At 36.7% G+C, this 18,767-nt stretch overlaps 1 protein-coding gene and 1 long non-coding RNA gene across 2 annotated transcripts; both read left to right on the top strand.

Annotated features, from left to right (window-relative positions):
* The first annotated feature begins 7,168 nt into the window (after positions 1-7,168).
* LOC149718345 (uncharacterized) lies at positions 7,169-8,051 on the top strand. The gene is made up of 4 exons (XR_016382473.1): positions 7,169-7,210; positions 7,293-7,369; positions 7,725-7,797; positions 7,860-8,051. It is a non-coding gene; the product is annotated as an uncharacterized LOC149718345 (long non-coding RNA).
* Positions 8,052-8,101: 50 nt separating this feature from the next.
* LOC149718344 (uncharacterized) lies at positions 8,102-9,204 on the top strand. Its single transcript, XM_089860802.1, has 3 exons — positions 8,102-8,258; positions 8,332-8,549; positions 8,614-9,204. Exons 1-3 carry the CDS (start codon positions 8,102-8,104, stop codon positions 9,202-9,204), a joined length of 966 nt encoding a protein of 321 aa, XP_089716928.1.
* The last annotated feature ends 9,563 nt before the right edge of the window (positions 9,205-18,767 follow it).

Here is an 18,767-nt window from a genome sequence, read left to right as displayed (position 1 = left end):
CGTGCATTAATCGGCAATTATCAAACCGAGAGCGTCAAAAGAGCACAACTATAGCAAATAGCGCATTAGCTTAAAAACCGAAGTTTTATTTTCAACAGAAATCTTCCCTGTTGTTTTATTTTGCTACTTGAAAATGTCAGTGTATTCTTTTTCGTATTTTAATTTGTGAACAGTCACCCTACATAACTCGAAACATTTACCGAAATTAAAAAGTCAAACGAAATAATAAGGCTTTGATTTGTTTTGAAGTTTGAACTTAAGCGCGATTAACCGTTTTAGTTTTTCCGCTGTCACTGTTACCAGGAGCTAATTAATGCTGTTACTTGAAAACACTTAATTAAATATCTATCTGCAACTCTCTACAGCCTCTGAGGGTTTCGAATTGCACTCGCTAGGAATTGTTCGGACTTCAAAATGGCGCAGTCTAAATTTGAATTTATGGGAAATAATCGTTATTTTAAATACAAGTATCTAGAATTTGTATTTTCAATTCTAAAGTGATATCGGCGATTTGAACATTAGTTAAATAATGTAGGTACGCCCAGGAGATTTCCGTAAACGTGACAACATTTACGGTGAGTTTATCAACATTCACTCACGAGTCTCAGATGGAATACTTCCTTATGGCAATTAAACTTAATTATTTCTTGTCAGGAAAACTGGAAGATTGAGGGTGGCGCGTCATTTTTCAACATCATGGCGGATTATTTCAAACGATCACTCAATATGAAGTATTTTTCATACTACTTTGAATTAGATTCGAGTAAATGGGTCAAACCAGTAAGAATCGTGTTAACACACTACAGTTCTCGCTCGTTAGGACACATTGGTGTGCGAATATTAAAGAATGTTAATATTACTTGCCTGTTTCTACTCGAACAATTTTAATTATATGAAACTGGCGACTATTCGATATTTTTAACGATTAAAAGAAGAGTATTTGGTGATTATTCTTTAAATATTCGTTTAATCGAAACGGGTTTCGTATAGAGAAATCGACTATTTCAATCCTATTCAAAAAACAAGCAACAAAATACTTTGAGTGCTAACTTATGGAAACTTATAAACTTACGATTTTAGAATAATTTACGAAGGACATAAAGTGTCCTTAATTGCTGTTCCAAAACTGACCACGGCTCCCGATTTTTTCAAAGTAATTGAAGAGAATTAATACCAATTCTTAAGTCCACGGATGCACAAATTTTTAATAACTTCTGTTCTTATTCAAGAATTCAAATATTATCATGATACCCAAGATCCGTTCATTTTTCGATGGCCGACAGGAATATTTCAGCCCGTCTCCGGTCTACCACATGATCAAGACTATTATGTTGTCCGCCGCCCCGAAGAAAGTCACGTCCATTTCCTTGTCCTTCTTAAATATGGACACTCCGGTCAACTTTGCAATTATAACCATCTCAATATTCAGTTCATTGAATTCCATTCTTAATTAAATTAGGTGGTTATTTTAATTGTGTCCACTGTGGTCATTGTGTCACTTTTGCTCGTCTTTCCCTCCATCGTAACCAACAAATACAAATCGTTGCCCACCAAGAGAGTTGTCAAGAAAATGACCCAAGAAACCCTGGAAAATGTCTGGGTGAATGTGTCGCTCTTGTGCGCTGAACGTAAGCGATTAATTATTAGCAACGATAGTGTTCCCATAACAACAGATGTCTGGTGCTTTAATGAGACAATTATGTTCCCTATTTAGCGATTCCCTCCATTTTGCCCCACATTACTTGTCGTCTGCTCGCTTCATCGTGGCTGATCGGAGTGACTTTCATTCTGTTCTTCTTGGGTTGTTTCTTGCGGACGGAATTCACGACGGAAAGGTACAATAGTATCGACACTCTCTCGGACTTGATCAAATCGGGAATTCCACCAACAATAATTAAAGCTACCGAAGTTCTAGTCTATCTGAAATATTTGGTAGATATAGGCCTGTCGCGTTAAGTCCTCCATTCTTTTGATGTCTCTGGTGCGTATCTGCAGGCAAGCCAGGATAAAGTTGTAAGAGAATGGCTAGACGCAGTGGATCAGGAGAAACTGTTTAGTACTATAACGGAATATACGAAGCTTGATGGATACATTTCGATTATTTCTGGGGAAAAGTCTCTAATCACAGTGGACCCCTATTTGTCTTGGTTCTTGGGAGAATTCCTTAAATACGATTCCGATAGTAAATTGTTCTTGATAGAAAACGGAGGCATTTACATTTCGCAGCCCGACCTTGGGTTCGACTACTCGCACTTCATTTTCAACGCCTCTTGGTTGCGAAGCTCACAGCAACTGCACGAGAACCTCCAACTGATGTCGGTACTAATTTCTTATAGTAAACCGATTAAAGCGCTTGACCAATGATTTTATTGCAGCCTGGAACCAATTTTTGAAACGCAACCTTTCACGTATGTGCATTTTGAAAAGAATTACTTGATTGAACAAATCAAGTGGAAGAGACCGTTGAAAAGCGCGACTGATTTGGACCTGAGTAGCGTCAGCGTTCCTTTCTACTTGCTTTTCACGCTGTTGTCAGGAACAGTAGCCGTTGTTATGACTGAAGTATTCTTCAACCAATTTGCTTAAATGCTTAAAATTTAACACGGAACAATACGAAATCGAATTTCTCGAAATTACATAAACATTTACTGCTTCTAAATGTAATACACATGTTTCATCATTTTAAATGTGAAGTTGAAGGTAAAATAGAGTCCGGTATTTGACCGCCTTAGTTTAATTAATAAGACGATAAAGTGGTCTCCTTTTAAAACGAGTCTATCAAATAATAAACTGGTACTTGAACTTGCGCCCCCCCCCCAAGTTTTCCTATAGATTTGCAATCAATAAAGTGGTCCAATAACCCCGCTTCTTGAATTTAAAAACTTGGACCAGTGCGTTATTTCCCAGACTGGCGCCTAGACGAAGTCACGCGTTACTGCCATGTGTTAAAAATTCCCACGTATTCTACCTTCGAACATAATTGCGGAAAAGTAGCCAAACGTTGGTTTGTTTTAAAAGTGGAAAATAAATAAGAAATGGTACAATTCAACTTTAGAAGGGATAAATATTTCCGATTAAAACTTTTTTTGTTCAATGTTGAACCCTACTCCTTCTAAAGGTGCGATTGTTCACAGTTATTATCCACAACACAAGAGACAATATAAACCAGACTGTCTGGGTTTTAGGCGTCGGGTGAAAAACAAAGTAAAATTTTGTGTGAAACGCATTTTTATCTTTATCAAGCTTCATGATTTCTCAAATATTTCTCCATTTTATTTAATACCCCAGAAGCAATTTAATGCTCGGTAGAGGGTGGCTAACAGTGAGTGCATGCATTTAAAATGTAGTTAACGATTCATTTTCCGAACTCCAATTGGGAAAATACCCGATTCCAACCTTTCAAAGGCGAGTAGTACAGTATAGTTCTTCTGGCTGTATTCACTTGAAATTAACAGGCAGCCATCAACTCAAGAGCGTCGACAAGACAAATTTGTTTATTACAAACATAGAAACCAATACACAGGGGCAAGGCAGCAATTTGGGGTATTCTCCCTATCACCAAGAAGCTACGCTCCGTGTTGGTTTCGCTGTTTGTAATGAACGAATTTGTGTAAAGCAAAGCAAATAGCACATTAGCTTCAAAGTATGAATCTCGAATCTTTATTTTCAAGGAAAAACTTTCCTATTGTTCCTTTTTTTGTATTGGAAAATGTAAGTTTTTTCCTTACGTAATTTGTCAACGGTCACTTACCGTACATAAGTCGAATCTTTTATTAAAATCCAAACAAAATAATGTGTTTTTTGTTTTGATGTTGAGTATTTATAGACTCGTTAGAAAACAATCACGATTAACAATTTTAGTTTTTCCGCTGTTAATGTTACTTAATAACAATTGAAAATTTATCAGCGACTCTTTACAGCCTTTGAGAGTTTCGGATTTGGAATTCAAAATGGCGCAGTCTGAATTTGAATTTATGGGAAATGATCGATATTTTAAATACAAGTACCTAAAATTTGAATTTTCAAATCTTAATCGTTGTCTTCGATTTGAACATTAATTAATTATTATAGGTACGCCCAAGAGACTTCAATAAATGTATCGACAATTAGGGTGAGTTTATCAACATTCGGTCCCAAGCCTCAGATGGATTTCTTTTTCCTGATGGCAATTAAACTTAAATATTTGTTACCAGGAAGCGTGGGAGATTAAAAGCCACGAGTCATTTTTCAAAATTATGGCGGATTACTTAAAACGATCCCTCAACATAGAGTATTTTTCATACTACCTTGAACTGACTTATGTAAAATTATGAACTTATGGTTTCAGGTCAATTTACGAAGAGCATAAAGTGGCCATTAATGAGCTTTCTAAAATATCCACCGCACCTGATTTTTTCAACGTAAGTGAAAGAGAAGTAAGGGTAAACATATATAGAAATTTTAATCACTCTTGTTTCTTTAGAAAGCAAATCTTATCATGATTGAAAAATCACGCTCATTTTTCGATGGCCGACAGGAATATTTCAGTCCAGCTCCGGTTTTCGAAACAGTCCGGACGATCATCGTGTCCGCAGCTCCGAAGAAAGTCACGTCAACTTCCTTGTCATTCTTAAACATGGACACTCCAGTAAACTTTGCAATTACAATCCATTGAATATCCATTTCAATGAATTACAATCTTGGTTCAATTAGGTGGTGATTTTAATGGGATTTACCTTAATCCTTCTGTCACTTTTGCTCGCCATTTACTCCATCGTAACCAACAAATACAAATCGTTGCCCACCAAGGAAGTTGTCAAGAAGTTGGCAAAAGAAACTCTGGAAAATGTTTGGGAGAACGCCTCGCTCTTGTGCGCCGAACGTAAGCAATGAACTCGCTCGCTTTCAGAGATTGTGTTCCCGAAACGACAGACATAAATATGTTCCCTCCGTAGCGATTCCCTCCGTTTTGTCTCACATTACTTGTCGTCTGCTCGCTGCGTCGTGGCTGATCGGAGTGACTTTCGTTCTGTTTTTCTTGGGTTGTTACTTGCGGACGGAGTTCACGACGGAAAGCTACAATTACATCGACACTCTCTCGGACTTGATCAAAGCGGGAATTCCACCTATAGTTCTCAAAGGAAGCCAAACTTTCGGCTACCTGAAATGTTTGGTAAATATAGGCGTTGTCGTGTCGAGTCCTCCATTCTTATAATGTCATTTCTGCGTATCTATAGGCAACCACGGATAACGTTGTTAAAGAATGGCTTGACGCACTGGATCAAGAGAAACTCTTCGGTTCTCGAATGGATTATGGGAATGTTGATGGATACATTCCGATTATTTCTAGGGAAAAATCTCTAATCGCTGTGGACCCATATTTTTCTTGGTTCTTAGGGGAATACCTGTCATCTGATTCCGAAAGTACAAAGTTCTTGGCAGAAAACGGAGGTCTTTACATTTCGCAGCAAGAAGTAGGTTTCGACTACTCGCAAATAATGTTCAACACCTCTTGGTTGAGAAGCTCACCGCAAGTGCACGAAAACCTGCAACTGATGTCGGTACTAATTTCTTATTGTAAACCGATTAATGTGTTTGACCAATGGTTTTTATTACAGCTTGGAACCAGTTTTCGAAACGCAAGTTTTCAAGTATCTGCATCTTGAAATGGGTTACTTGATTGAACAAGTCAAGTGGAAGAGACCGATGAAAAGCACGACTGATTTGGACTTGAGTAGCGTCGGCGTTCCTTTCTACTTCCTTCTCACTCTGTTGTCAGGAACAGTAGCCGTGGCCATCACCGAAATAATCTTCAACCGATTTGCTTAAACGCTGAAAATTTAGTATGTGACGAGACGAAATCGAAAACACAATAAAAAATTTTCTGCTTCTAAAAATATTACACATGACGTTACGTAATTTTAAATCTACCCTAACTCTTAATGGGTTATTATGTACTTGTAATATTATTGCGAATAAAAATTGGCACTCGAGTGTGAAATTCATTAGCAATGGAATCTTAACTAAACTTGTCATAATTCTTATCTACCTGGATCAATTTTATCGACAAAGTGTACACTTTTCCCCACCCCTTCAGTACCTAATAGATCCACGGTTTCATATCTTCTCCCTGGATTGGAAACCACAGAACTGACTAAGTAGCTAGTGGGTCAAAAAGTTGAGTCAGCAAAAATTGGTCAACGATAAATGTTTAATATGGTGATTTAACTTGTCCAACTTATGTTTACACGACCCAACCAGTTTACTCAACTCAAGTTGACTCATCTAAATAAGTAGAAAAGTTGTATCGTTTGAAAATGCCTTTAGTAATTTTGAACATACTATTCATAGGGTAAAAAAAGAGATTATACTGCCCAGCCTATATAGACTTCAGTCACTTGATGGTAAGATGATTTTAGTCGAGTCTGAACGGGCCTTAAAAACTGACCTACATTATTTTCCAGTAAGCGGTCGAACGACAATAGTCACCAACCATAATGTCATAATGTATTTTCCAGGATAAACAACAGTAGAAATGATTCCCGTAGAAAATTTGATTAGTTTCCTTCCACAATTCAAACAAACCACTCTTCTACTAATGGTTTTATTAAATTAAAAAAATTGACCAGATTCTCTGAGGCGTCGAAAAAAGTAATCATCGATATTAAATTCACTTTTTAAATCGCGTCAAGCTTCAAGATACTTCTTCTAAATATTAATATACACTGTCTTTATTTCTGTTACCATAGGAACAGTTAAAAGAGCAGCTGCGAGTGTGTGGTTAAGGGTGGTCTTATTTACCCAATTAACCTCAAAGGTGAGCACAATTTAAATTTTCAAATCTTTAATGCTATCGTCGACTTTTAAAAATCACTAATTATAGGTACGAGAAGAGACACCAATATTGTCGGTGCATTTATCAACATTCGGTCTCGCGTCTCCACCAATTCATTTTCATGATCAAAATTGAAGCTTCAATATTTTTTATCAGAAAAATGTTACTTGATAACAATTGAAAATTTATCAGCAACTCTTTACAGCCTTTGAGGGTTTTGGATTTACACTTCAAAATGACGCAGTCTGAATTTGAATATATGGGAAATTGTCGATATTTTAAATACAAGTACCTAGAATTTGAATTTTCAAATCTTAATTGTTGTCGTCGATTTGAAAAAGAACTTATTTTGGTAGGTACGCCCGAGAAACTCCAATAAATGTATCAACAATTAGGGTGAGTTTATCAACAATCGATCCCAAGCCTCAGATGGATTTCTTTTTCCTGATGGCAATTAAACTTAAATATTTGTTACCAGGAAGCGTGGGAGATTAAAAGCCACGAGTCATTTTTCAAAATCATGGCGGATTACTTAAAACGATCCCTCAACATAAAGTATTATACATACTACCTTGAATTACTATAGAGTAATTTGGGCAAACGAGAAATAATCGTGTTAACACGCTATTTCTTGCTGGTTCAGTCAAATGGGTGCTGCGAATATTCCATAATTTTAATATTACTTGACTACCTATATCGATTCGAATAATTTTAAACGTATGAAATTGACGATTATTCGAAATTTATAACGATTAATAGCACAACTTGAAGATAATTCTTTAAATATTCGATTAATCAAACCGGGTTTCGTATAGAAATCTTCAATCACAATCGAAATCAAAAAGCACCATTCTCGCAACAGGCAACAAAATGCATTGACTTATGTAAAATTATGAACTTATGGTTTCAGGTCAATTTTCGAAGAGCATAAAGTGGCCATTAATGAGCTTTCTAAATTATCCACCGAGCCTGATTTTTTCAACGTAAGTGAAAGAGAAATTAGGGTAAACAGATATAGAAATATTAATCACTCATGTTTGTTTAGAAAGCAAATGTTATCATGATTGAAAGCTCACGCTCATTTTTCGAGGGTCGACAGGAATATTTCAGTCCAGCTCCAGTTTCCGAAACAGTCCGGACGACCATAGTGTCCGCTGCTCCGAAGAAAGTCACGTCAACTTCCTTGTCATTCTTAAACATGGACACTCCAGTAAACTTTGCAATTACAATCCATTGAATATCCAGTTCATTGAATTACAATCTTGGTTCAATTAGGTGGTGATTTTAATGGGATTTACCTTGGTCCTTCTGTCACTTTTGCTCGTCATTTACTCCAACGTGACCAACAAATACAAGTCGTTGTCCACCAAGGAAGTTGTCAAGAAATTGGCAAAAGAAACTCTGGAAAATGTTTGGGAGAACGCCTCGCTCTTGTGCGCCGAACGTAAGCAATGAACTTGCTCGCTATCAGAGATTGTGTGGTCCCATAACGACAGACATAATTATGTTCCCTATAGCGATTCCCTCTATTTTGCCTCACATTACTTGTCGTCTGCTGGCTTCGTCCTGGCTGATTGGAGTGACTTTCATTCTGTTTTTCTTGGGTTGTTATTTGCGGACGGAGTTCACGACGGAAAGCTACAATTACATCGACACCCTCTCGGACTTGATCAAAGCGGGAATTCCACCTATCATGTTCGAAGATAGCGGAACTCTTGATTATCTGAAATGTTTGGTAAATAGAGCCGTTGTCGTGTTAAGTCCTCCATTCTTTTAACCTCATTGATGCGAATCTATAGGCAACCCAGGATAAAGTTGTTAAACAATGGCTAGACGCGCTGGATCAAGAGAAACTCTTCGCTTCTCGAATGGATTATGGGAATGTTGATGGATACATTCCGATTATTTCTAGGGAAAAATCTCTAATCGAGGTGGACCTATATTTTTCTTGGTTCTTGGGAAAATACCTGTCATCTGATTCCGAAAGTACAAAGTTCTTGGCAGAAAACGGAGGTCTTTACATTTCGCAGCACGACCTTGGGTTCGACTACTCGCACCTCATTTTCAACACCTCTTGGTTGAGAAGCTCACAACAAATGCACGAAAACCTGCAACTGATGTCGGTACTAATTTCTTATTGTAAACCCGTTAATGCGCATGACCAATGGTTTTATTACAGCATGGAACCAGTTTTCGAAACGCAAGTTTTCAAGTATCTGTATCTTGAAAAGAGTTACGTGATTGAACAAGTCAAGTGGAAGAGACCGTTGAAAAGCACGACTGATTTGGACCTGAGTAGCGTCGGCGTTCCTTTTTACTTCCTTCTCACTCTGTTGTCAGGAACAGTAGCCGTGGCCATCACCGAAATAATCTTCAACCGATTTGCTTAACCGCTGAAAATTTAATTTAGTATGTGACGACACGAAATAAAAAACACAATTTACATTTTCTGCTTCTAAAAATATTACACACGTTACGTAATTTTAAATCTACCCTAACTCTTAACGGGTTATTACGTACTTGTAATATTATTGCGAATAAAAATTGGCACTCGATTGCGGAATTAATTAGCAACTAAATTTGTCTTATTTCTTATCTACCTGGATCAATTTTATCGACAAAGCGTACACTTTTCCCAACCCCTTCAGTACCTAATAGATCCACGGTTTCATATCTTCTCCCTGGATTGGAAACCACAGAACTGACTAAACAGCTAGTGCGACAATACATCAAAGATGGGTCAAAAAGTTGAGTCAGCAGAAATTGGTCAACGATAAATTTTAAATATGGTGATTTAACTTGTCCAACTTATGTTTACACGACCCAACCAATTTACTCAACTCAAGTTGACTCATCTAAATGAGTAGAAAAGTTGTATCGTTTGAAAAGGCCTTTAGTTATTTTGAACATACAATTCACGGGGTAAAAACAAATATTATCCTGCCCAGCCAGTCACGTGATCGTAAGATGATTTTAATCGAGTCTGAATGGGCCTTAAAACCTGACCTACATTATTTTCCAGTAAACAGTCGAACGACAATAGGCGTCCAATTGGAAAACCTACCAACCATAATGTCATAATGTATTTTCCATGATAAGCAACAGCAAAAGTGATTCCCGTAGAAAATATTATTAGTTTTCTTCCAATTCAAACTAACCACAATTCTACTAATGGTTTTATTAAATTAAAAAGAAAAAAAAATAGACCAGATTCTCTGAGGCGTCGAAAAAAAGTAATCATCGAAATAAAATTCACTTTTAGATCGCGTCAAGCTTCAAGATTTATTCTAAATATTCACTGTCTTTATTTCAGTTACCCTAGGAACCGTTAAAAGAGCAGCAGCGAGTGTGTGGTTAACAAAAGGGAAGGTTAAGGGTGGTGATGATATTGACGTGTTACCCAAAACTCAAAGGCGAGCACAAAGCTTCTAAAAAATATATCTTAAATTACTATTTCTTCTAGATCAGACTTGCTACTACTGTCTTCAATTTTCGAAACCGCACAACGATATAAGTGGAACGCAAAAATGTCGAAAACAGAACTTGAATTTATGGGAAATAATCGATATCTAAAATACAGGTATAATTTGAATTTCCACGTCTTAAATGTTATTGTCGAATTGAATATTAAATTATTCATTAAAGGTACGCTCAAGAAACACCAATAAATGTGTCGACAATATCGGTGAGTTTATCAATATTCGGTATCGCGTCTCCGCCAATTCATTTTCACGATGAAAATTGAAGTTTCAATATTTCTTATCAGGAAACTTGGGCGATTGAGCAACAAGAGTCAATGTACAAAGTCATTGCGGATTATATAAAACGAGCCTTGAACATGAGGTATTTTTAATATCACTAACCTAAATATTATAAAATATGTTAGCATAATTGTTTTCGATGATCTTAGGTGCATTTTCGAGGGACATAAATACAGCTTTCTTGACGCTGATGAAATATATACTGATCCTGGTGCTTTCAACGTACGTAAAACAGAAATCCGAAAAACGTTTACACGTTTTATTTTAATCCTCTCATTTAGAATTCTAATGTTATCTTACAAGTCTTGCCAAGCTCATTTTTCTACGGTCAAGAGAAATATTTCAGTCCGTCTCCAGTGTTCGGAAGAGCCAGTGTGATTATCGTGTCCGGTCCCCCAAAGAAAGTCTTGACCACTACCTTTGACTTCTTAAATATAGACACTAATGTAAATTTTTCTCAATTACAATACCCAAATCATTCAAGTGCAATCTTGTTTAAATTAGGTGCTAATTTTAATGGGGTCGACCTTGGTTTTTCTGTCACTTTTGCTCGTCGTTCACTCCATCGTAACCAACAAATACAAGTCGTTGCCCACCAAGAGAGTTGTCAAGAAAATGGCCCAAGAAACCCTGGAAAATGTCTGGGACAACGTGTCGCTCTTCTGCCTCGAACGTAAGCAATTGCTTATTAGCAGAGACAGATGGCTGGCGCTTTAGTGAAACATAATTTTATTCCCTACAGCGATTCCCTCCGTTCTGCCCCACATTACTTGTCGGCTGATCGCTACGTCGTGGCTGATTGGAGTGACTTTCATTCTGTTCTTCTTGGGTTGTTTCTTGAGGACGGAGTTCTCGACGGAAAGCTACAATTACATTGACACCCTCTCGAACTTGATTAAATCGGGAATTACACCAACACTCGTAAAAGAAAGCGAAACTCTCGATTATCTGAACTACTTGGTAATTAATCGTTGTCGTGGTAAGTCCTCCATTACTCTGATGTCATTGGTGCGCATCTATAGGCAGCCCAGGACCCAGTAGTCAAGGAATGGCTTGACGCGCAGGATGAGGAGAAACTGTTGACGCCTAACTTTGAATATTTGGATATTGATGGATACAAACCGATTCTTTCCGGGGAAAAAGCTCTCATAATAGTCGATTTTGCTCTGACTTGGATGATGGGAGAAATCCTTATTTTAGATCCCGAGTTTAAAAAGTTCTTCTATGAAAGCCAAGGTCTATACTTTTCGCAGCAAGCAATAACCTTCGACTACATGCACTACATTTTCAATACATCTTGGTTGAGAAACAGTCCGCAATTGCACGAAAACCTCCAACTGAGGTCCGTACAAGTTTTATCGTAGAATTGTCAACAAGCTTTGACGAATGCTTTTATTACAGCCTGGAACCAATTTTTGAAACGCAAGTTTTCAATTATCGGGATTTCGAAAAGAATTACCTAATTGAACAGATCACTTGGAAGAGACCGTTGAAAAGCACGACTGATTTGGACCTGAGTAGCGTCTTCGTTCCTTTCTACATGCTTTTCGTGATGTTGTCAGGAACATTAGCTGCCGTCTTCACCGAAATAATCTTCAACCACTTTGCTTAAAAACTATCTGAAAACACAATGTCACGACACGACAAGCAAATTTTTCAGAAACACATTTTTCTACCAAGAAAATGATACGTCATTTTAAATTTCCTCATAGGGAAATTACGCACTTATAATAAATAAAGATAATAGTCGATTGTGAACAATGTTAGCATACTAATTAAGACTAAATTAATTGTTTAGTAGAAAAATAAACTGACAAATACATAGAGAGTTTTCGTTTCATATACAATTTCAAGAAACCTGTTGTTAGAACAATTTGCGTAGTACGGCAAAATCACATTTGTAGTCTCACGTAAGAACTTGAAAAATGTAGCACGAACTGTATTTGAATTTGTTCGACACAAATAAAACACGAATTTTCAAATCTGAAATATTATCCTTCATTTAAACAAATATTATAGGTCGGCCATAGAGAATCCAATTAAATGGACAATTAAAAAAAGATAATGTTTTCACACAATTGAAGTTACATCTATAAAATAAATTGATTTAAGTCAAAGATTAAATTGTCAATACCAAAGACTATATTTTAAAATATTAAACATGGTCCGTTCTTTTGGAAAATTAATAAAAAGCCTTAAGTCACTAATTTCAAAGCTCTGCATTGCCCTACGAAACTGAAAATTTTCAAACTAAACAAGCGAATCGTTTACATTCTAATTACCAGAAGTGATATGAGACCAGAAGTACTGAGCTAACCAGATTCTTCATTCGGCGAAAGTGAATATTCTTGATAACACAAGAACGGTTGGCCCTCTAGTAGCGGTTTCTGAATTTTCCCTCCAAAACGTGAGACGCTCGCGGTGGTAGACGGCCAAACTAGATTCAAGGAGCCGCGTCCGTGTTCCGGGGCTTTAAGTTGAATGGAAGGGGGTAGGAAATGTTTTTGGAACTCGACCAAGTTTTTTCTCTCTAGTTTTAACGCGTGGGAAGCGGCATAAAATCCTCAAATTTGTTCACTAGTGCCAGGATCCACTATCAATGCTAGAGCCCTTCACTTCTAGTCTCATCTCACTTCTGTAATTAAACTAGTAAAATAATTGACCGACGTGAGAGTAAGATGATTTAGTGTAGTCTGAATGGACCTTGAAACCTGACCTACAATACTTTCCACAAAACAATCGAACGACAATAGTCGTCTAATTGGAAAACCAGCCAACCGTAATGTCCTTCCCATGATAAACAACAGTAGAAATTATTACCGTAGAAAATCTTCTTAGTTTTCGTTCAATTCATGCTATCCAACTTTTCTAATATTGATTTATTAAATTAGAAATAATATTGACCAGATCCTCTGGGGCGTCGAAAAAAAGTAATTATCGAAAATAAATAAACATTTCGGGTTTTCTTCTAAGTATTCATCATTTTCACTTCAGTTACATAAGCAACAGTTCAAAGCGCAGCAGCAGCGAGTGTTTTTGACAACAAGAAGAGCAGTTAAAGGTGGTGTTATTTAGGCATCTATCTAAACTCTGTACTCAAAGGCAAGTACAAAGTTTTCTTATAAATAATTATCTCTTCAAGACGAGGCTTACTATTTTGTCTTCAATCTTCGAATTTGTGCTAGGATTTAATTGGACTGCAAAAATGGCGCAAACAGAATTTGAATTTATGGGAAACAATCGATATTTTAAATACAAGTATCTAGAATTTGCATTTTCAAATCTTAAATGTTATCGTTGATTTTTAAAATTACTCATTGTATAGGTACGCCCAAGAGACTTCAATAAATGTAACGACACTGGAAGTGAGATTATAAACATTTCTTTTTCAGGCAGGCTATTAAACTTAGATACTTCTTGTCAGGAATCGTGGGAGCATGAGAGTCACGTGTCATATTACAAAATGACATCAGATTTCTTAAAACGATCCCTAAACATGAAGTATTTTTAATACCACTTGGAACTATGTTCTAGCGGAGTAATTTCGGCGAATGAGAAAGAATTCTGTTAACCGGTTTGCGAATACTCGCGAATCTGAATATTCTTCTTTTCTTTCGATTCGATTAAAACCGGCGATTATTTGAAATTTTTTACGATTAATCGAGGATTTTTCTTAATTCGTTAAAAATTCGATTTATCAAATTACAATTTCAATTGCAATACAATTTCCCTTAAGTACGGCCCCATTCCCCTCAACCTAAAGCCGCGGAACACGGACGCGGGTGCTTGAATCTAGTTCGGCCGTTTACCGCCACGAGCGTCTCGCGTTTTGGAGGGGAAATACAGAAACCGCTACCAGAGGGCCAACCATTGGTGTCTTATCAAGAATATTCACTTTCGCCATAAGTGAAGAATTTGGTTACCTCGATACTTCTAGTCCATTATCTTACTTCTGCTTGAAGTAAAACAATTTTTTCCATGATTTAAGGGAGATTTTCGAAGGGCATAAAGTGACCACTGACGAAGCTTTTAAAATTTATAATTTTCCTGATGTTTTCAACGTATGTCAAAAATAAATCAGAATATAATCAAATATTAAATATACATAAAAACACGTTTTAAATAACCATCTCATTTAGAATGCTAATTTTATCATACAAGACGTGTCAAGCTCATTTTTCTACGGTCGAGAGAAATATTTCAGTCCATCTCCGGTGATCGGAACGGCCAGGACGATTATCGTGTCCGGTCCCCCAAAGAAAGTCTTGACCACTTCCTTTTCCTTCTTAAATATGGACACTGATGTAAATTTTCTTCAATTACAATACCCAAATCATTGAATTTCATTCCTTTTTCAATTAGGTGTTGATTTTAATGGGGTCGACCTTGGTTCTTTTGTCACTTTTGCTCGTCATTCACTCTATCGTAACCGACAAATACAAATCGTTGTCCACCAAGAAAGTTGTCAAGGAAATGGTTCAAGAAACCATAGAAAATGTCTGGGATAACGCGTCTCTCCTGTGCGCCGAACGTAAGCGATCAAGTGCTCATTTATATTTGAAAAGAATTCATGTTATCGCGAGCCTGAGACTTACTGAGAGATGGTTCGAGAACGACGCAAAAAGTGACTAATCTCGGTTTTGCAGTGCATCTTCCTATTTAGTCTGTAGTATACTAAGCCTTTGACAGCGCCTCACCAGGCGTCGCTTTCACCTACGTCACTTCATAACAGGCTCTCAGTAACCAGTGACAAACTTATGGAGCCTATATGAACTTTTGATGATACTAAGCAAATGGGATAATTATGTTTTGCAGCATAAGTGAATCATATTACAGCTCCCTATAAGTACTGGACGTAGGTTATGCTTTTGTAAACAGCGTTTTCTTCCAAGACATCCAAGCCCGCCATCTATAGCTCAGTTTTACAAGTATAGTTTTCCCATTAACCCGGATCTTGAGTTAGGTTAACCTACGGAAGTTCCGGTTGATGATAATGGCTGTCAGACCGCCGTCAGTGTCGTGATTAGTAGGAAGCTTGCTATCGCGTTATAATTTTGATTTAGAATGGCTTATGTTAGGATCAATGTAAGTAATTGCAATGGTTGCATGCCCACATTAAAGAGACATCTGAACACGATCTATGCACGGACGGACCGTCCGTGATCTATGTGATATTAAACACTTAACCGTAAGCAACTAAATAAACGTTTTGTAAAACTGAAAAATATTGACCAGTATCTTTCGCAAACGGAAAACGTTAAAGCATTGAAAAAATTTGTCACACTTAAAAAAGGAAAACAAATTTCTATGTCGACGCACATAACCTTTAATCAGTAATAAATCGGTCCAACTATCCCCGCTTAAAACCTTAAATCGGGGGAAGCTTAGCTCAGTGCTATACATTAAAAATATTCTAGCATAATGAAGGCTATTTTGATAATTTGAATTCATATTAATTTCCTTTTCAACACAAGCGTTTAAAAAATACCTATAGACCGCCAATTATTTTTTAAAATTGGAAAAATAAAGTGGACTTCTACTATTATATTCACAACCCAACACTTTGTATGGAACAACTTGTTTCCTTCCGCGCTCTTCTCTCTCAAACCCTTCCTCATTGGCTACCAGCCTACCACTTACTTCCGTTTGCTTGGCCCGCTTATTAAAAATTTCTTTCGCGCCAAAATCATTCCTTTGGTTTAGTTCACAAATTTGCCGCTGCGTTTCGCATATACCGTTTTCTCTTCAGTGCTAGGAGACAATGCTGATGCACGACGATGTTATATCGTCCAGTACTTCTAGGGAGCTGTAAAATGATCCACTTCTGTTTGCAGCGATTCCCTCCGTTCTGCCCCTTATTACTTGTCGTCTGCTGGCTGCGTCGTGGTTGATCGGAGTGACTTTCATTCTGTTTTTCTTGGGTTGTTTCTTACGGACGGAGTTCACGACGGAAACCTACAATTACATCGACAACCTCTCGGACTTGATCAAATCGGGAATTCAACCGATAATCATAAAAGAAAGCGAAACTCTCGATTATCTGAAATATTTGGTAATTAGGGGCTTCCATGGTAAGTCCTCCATTACTCTGATGTCATTGGTGCGCATCTATAGGCAGTCCAGGACCCAGTTGTCAAGGAATGGCTTGATGCACAGGATGAGGAGAAACTGTTGTCGTCTATTGAAGACTATTTGGATCTTGATCGATACAATCCGATTCTTTCGGGGGAAAAAGCTCTCATAATAGTCGATTTTTTTGTGACTTGGACGATGGGAGAAATCCTCATATCAGATCCCGAGAGTAAAATTTTCTTGGCGCAAAAAGGAGGTCTATACTTTTCGCAGCACGCAATTAGATTCGACTACACGCATTACATTTTCAACACCTCTTGGTTGAGAAGCACACCGCAATTACACGAAAACCTCCACCTAAGGTTGGTACGAATTTCATGGTAAAATGATTAAGGGTCTTGATGAGAATTTTATTACAGTTGGGAACCAATATTCGAAACGCAAGTTTTCAAGTATCTACATTTGGATAATCATTACTCTATTGACCAAGTCAAGTGGAAGAAACCGTCAAAAAGCACCACTGATTTGGACCTGAGTAGCATCAGCGTTCCTTTCTATTTTCTTTTCATGATGTTGTCAGGAACAGTAGCTGCCGTCATAACAGAAATATTTTTTAACCAATTTGCTTAAAACTTATCTGAAAAATTAAATGTCATAACACAAAGGAGATTTATGATAGTAGTATAAGTAATAAACATTATACTCGATTAATTGTTCACTAAACTAGCATACTAATTAAGATTTACTTAATTGCCTCGCATTAAAATAAACTGGAAAAAGATATTAACAGCTTTCGTTTCGTCTGCAAATTATACAAAACTTATCGATAGAATATTTTGCATAGCACGGCAAAATCACATTCGTAGTTTAACGTTTTAGACTTGAAAAATGTAGCTCAAACTGTATTTGAATTAAATGAAAATGGTCGATACAAATAAAATACAAATTTTCAAATCTGAAATACTATCGTTGATTTTGACAAATAGTGTAGGGACTCGAAAAATAATGTTTCACACGAGTGGAATTTTAATTAATTGATTTAAATTCAAAGACTAAATTGTAAAACATGTCTTAATTAAAAAAAGAATTAAAACCGGGTCCGTAATTTTGTCATATTAATAAAGCGCTATTACGTAAATATATACCACTTCCACGTGTTACTAATTTACAATGCGCTACACTGCCCGACGAAACTGAAAATTTTCATTCAAACTAAACCCTCAAATCGTTTACCTAGACGTAGTCACGTGTGAACAGTTTAATAAAGCGAGCATAAATAATTCACCAACGTAATCGTATGATGATTTTAGTGTTGTCTGAATCGGCCTTAAAACATGACCTACATTATTTTCCACTAAACAATCGAACGACAATAGTTGTGTAATTGGAAAACCTGACAACCATTATGTATTTTCAATGATAAACAATAGTAGAAAAATAATTTTAGAATTGGCAAATATTCCCGAATTGGACAATTTGATTATATCTTTCCCACGTTTAACTTTCGCAACTCTTGTCATCTTGGTTTAATTGCAAAAATATTGACCAGATTCGATCGGGCGTCGAAAAAAGTTATCATCGAATTTAAATTTACTTTTATATCGTGTCAATCTTCAAGTTTTTTTTCTAAATATTCACTATTTTCAATTCAGTTACCCTAGCAACAGCGAATGTGTGGTTTACAACAACAAAAGTTAAAGTGGTGTTACTGACGCAAAACAAACTCTGTACTCAAAGACGAGTACTAAGTCTTCTCATAATTTTGTGGGTGAAGCTCGTTAGCTTTGTCTTCAATTTTCGAATTCGTACTGGGATTTAAGTTTACCGAAAGAATGGCGGAAACAGAATTTGAATTTATGGGAAATAATCGATATTTTAAATACAAGTAGCTAGAATTTGAAATCTTAAATGTTACCGACAATTTTTAAAATTTCTCTTTATAGGTATACCCAAGAAACTCCAATAAATATATCGACAATTACGGTGAGTTTATCAACAATACTTTTTCCTGATGTCGATTAATTATGATGTCGAATAATTATTGTCAGGAAACTTGGGAGACTGAGAGCATCGCGTCATTTTACAAAATTGCTTCGGATTATTTGAAACGATCCTCCAAC

Source organism: Phalangium opilio, unplaced genomic scaffold (genome assembly GCF_054372755.1).
Source record: "Phalangium opilio isolate 3A_F unplaced genomic scaffold, DU_Popi_V2 ptg000002l_1, whole genome shotgun sequence".
NCBI lineage: Eukaryota > Metazoa > Arthropoda > Arachnida > Opiliones > Phalangiidae > Phalangium > Phalangium opilio.
The sequence above is the reverse complement of the archived record's forward strand: the minus strand, read 5'-3'. Positions and strand labels throughout refer to the sequence as shown.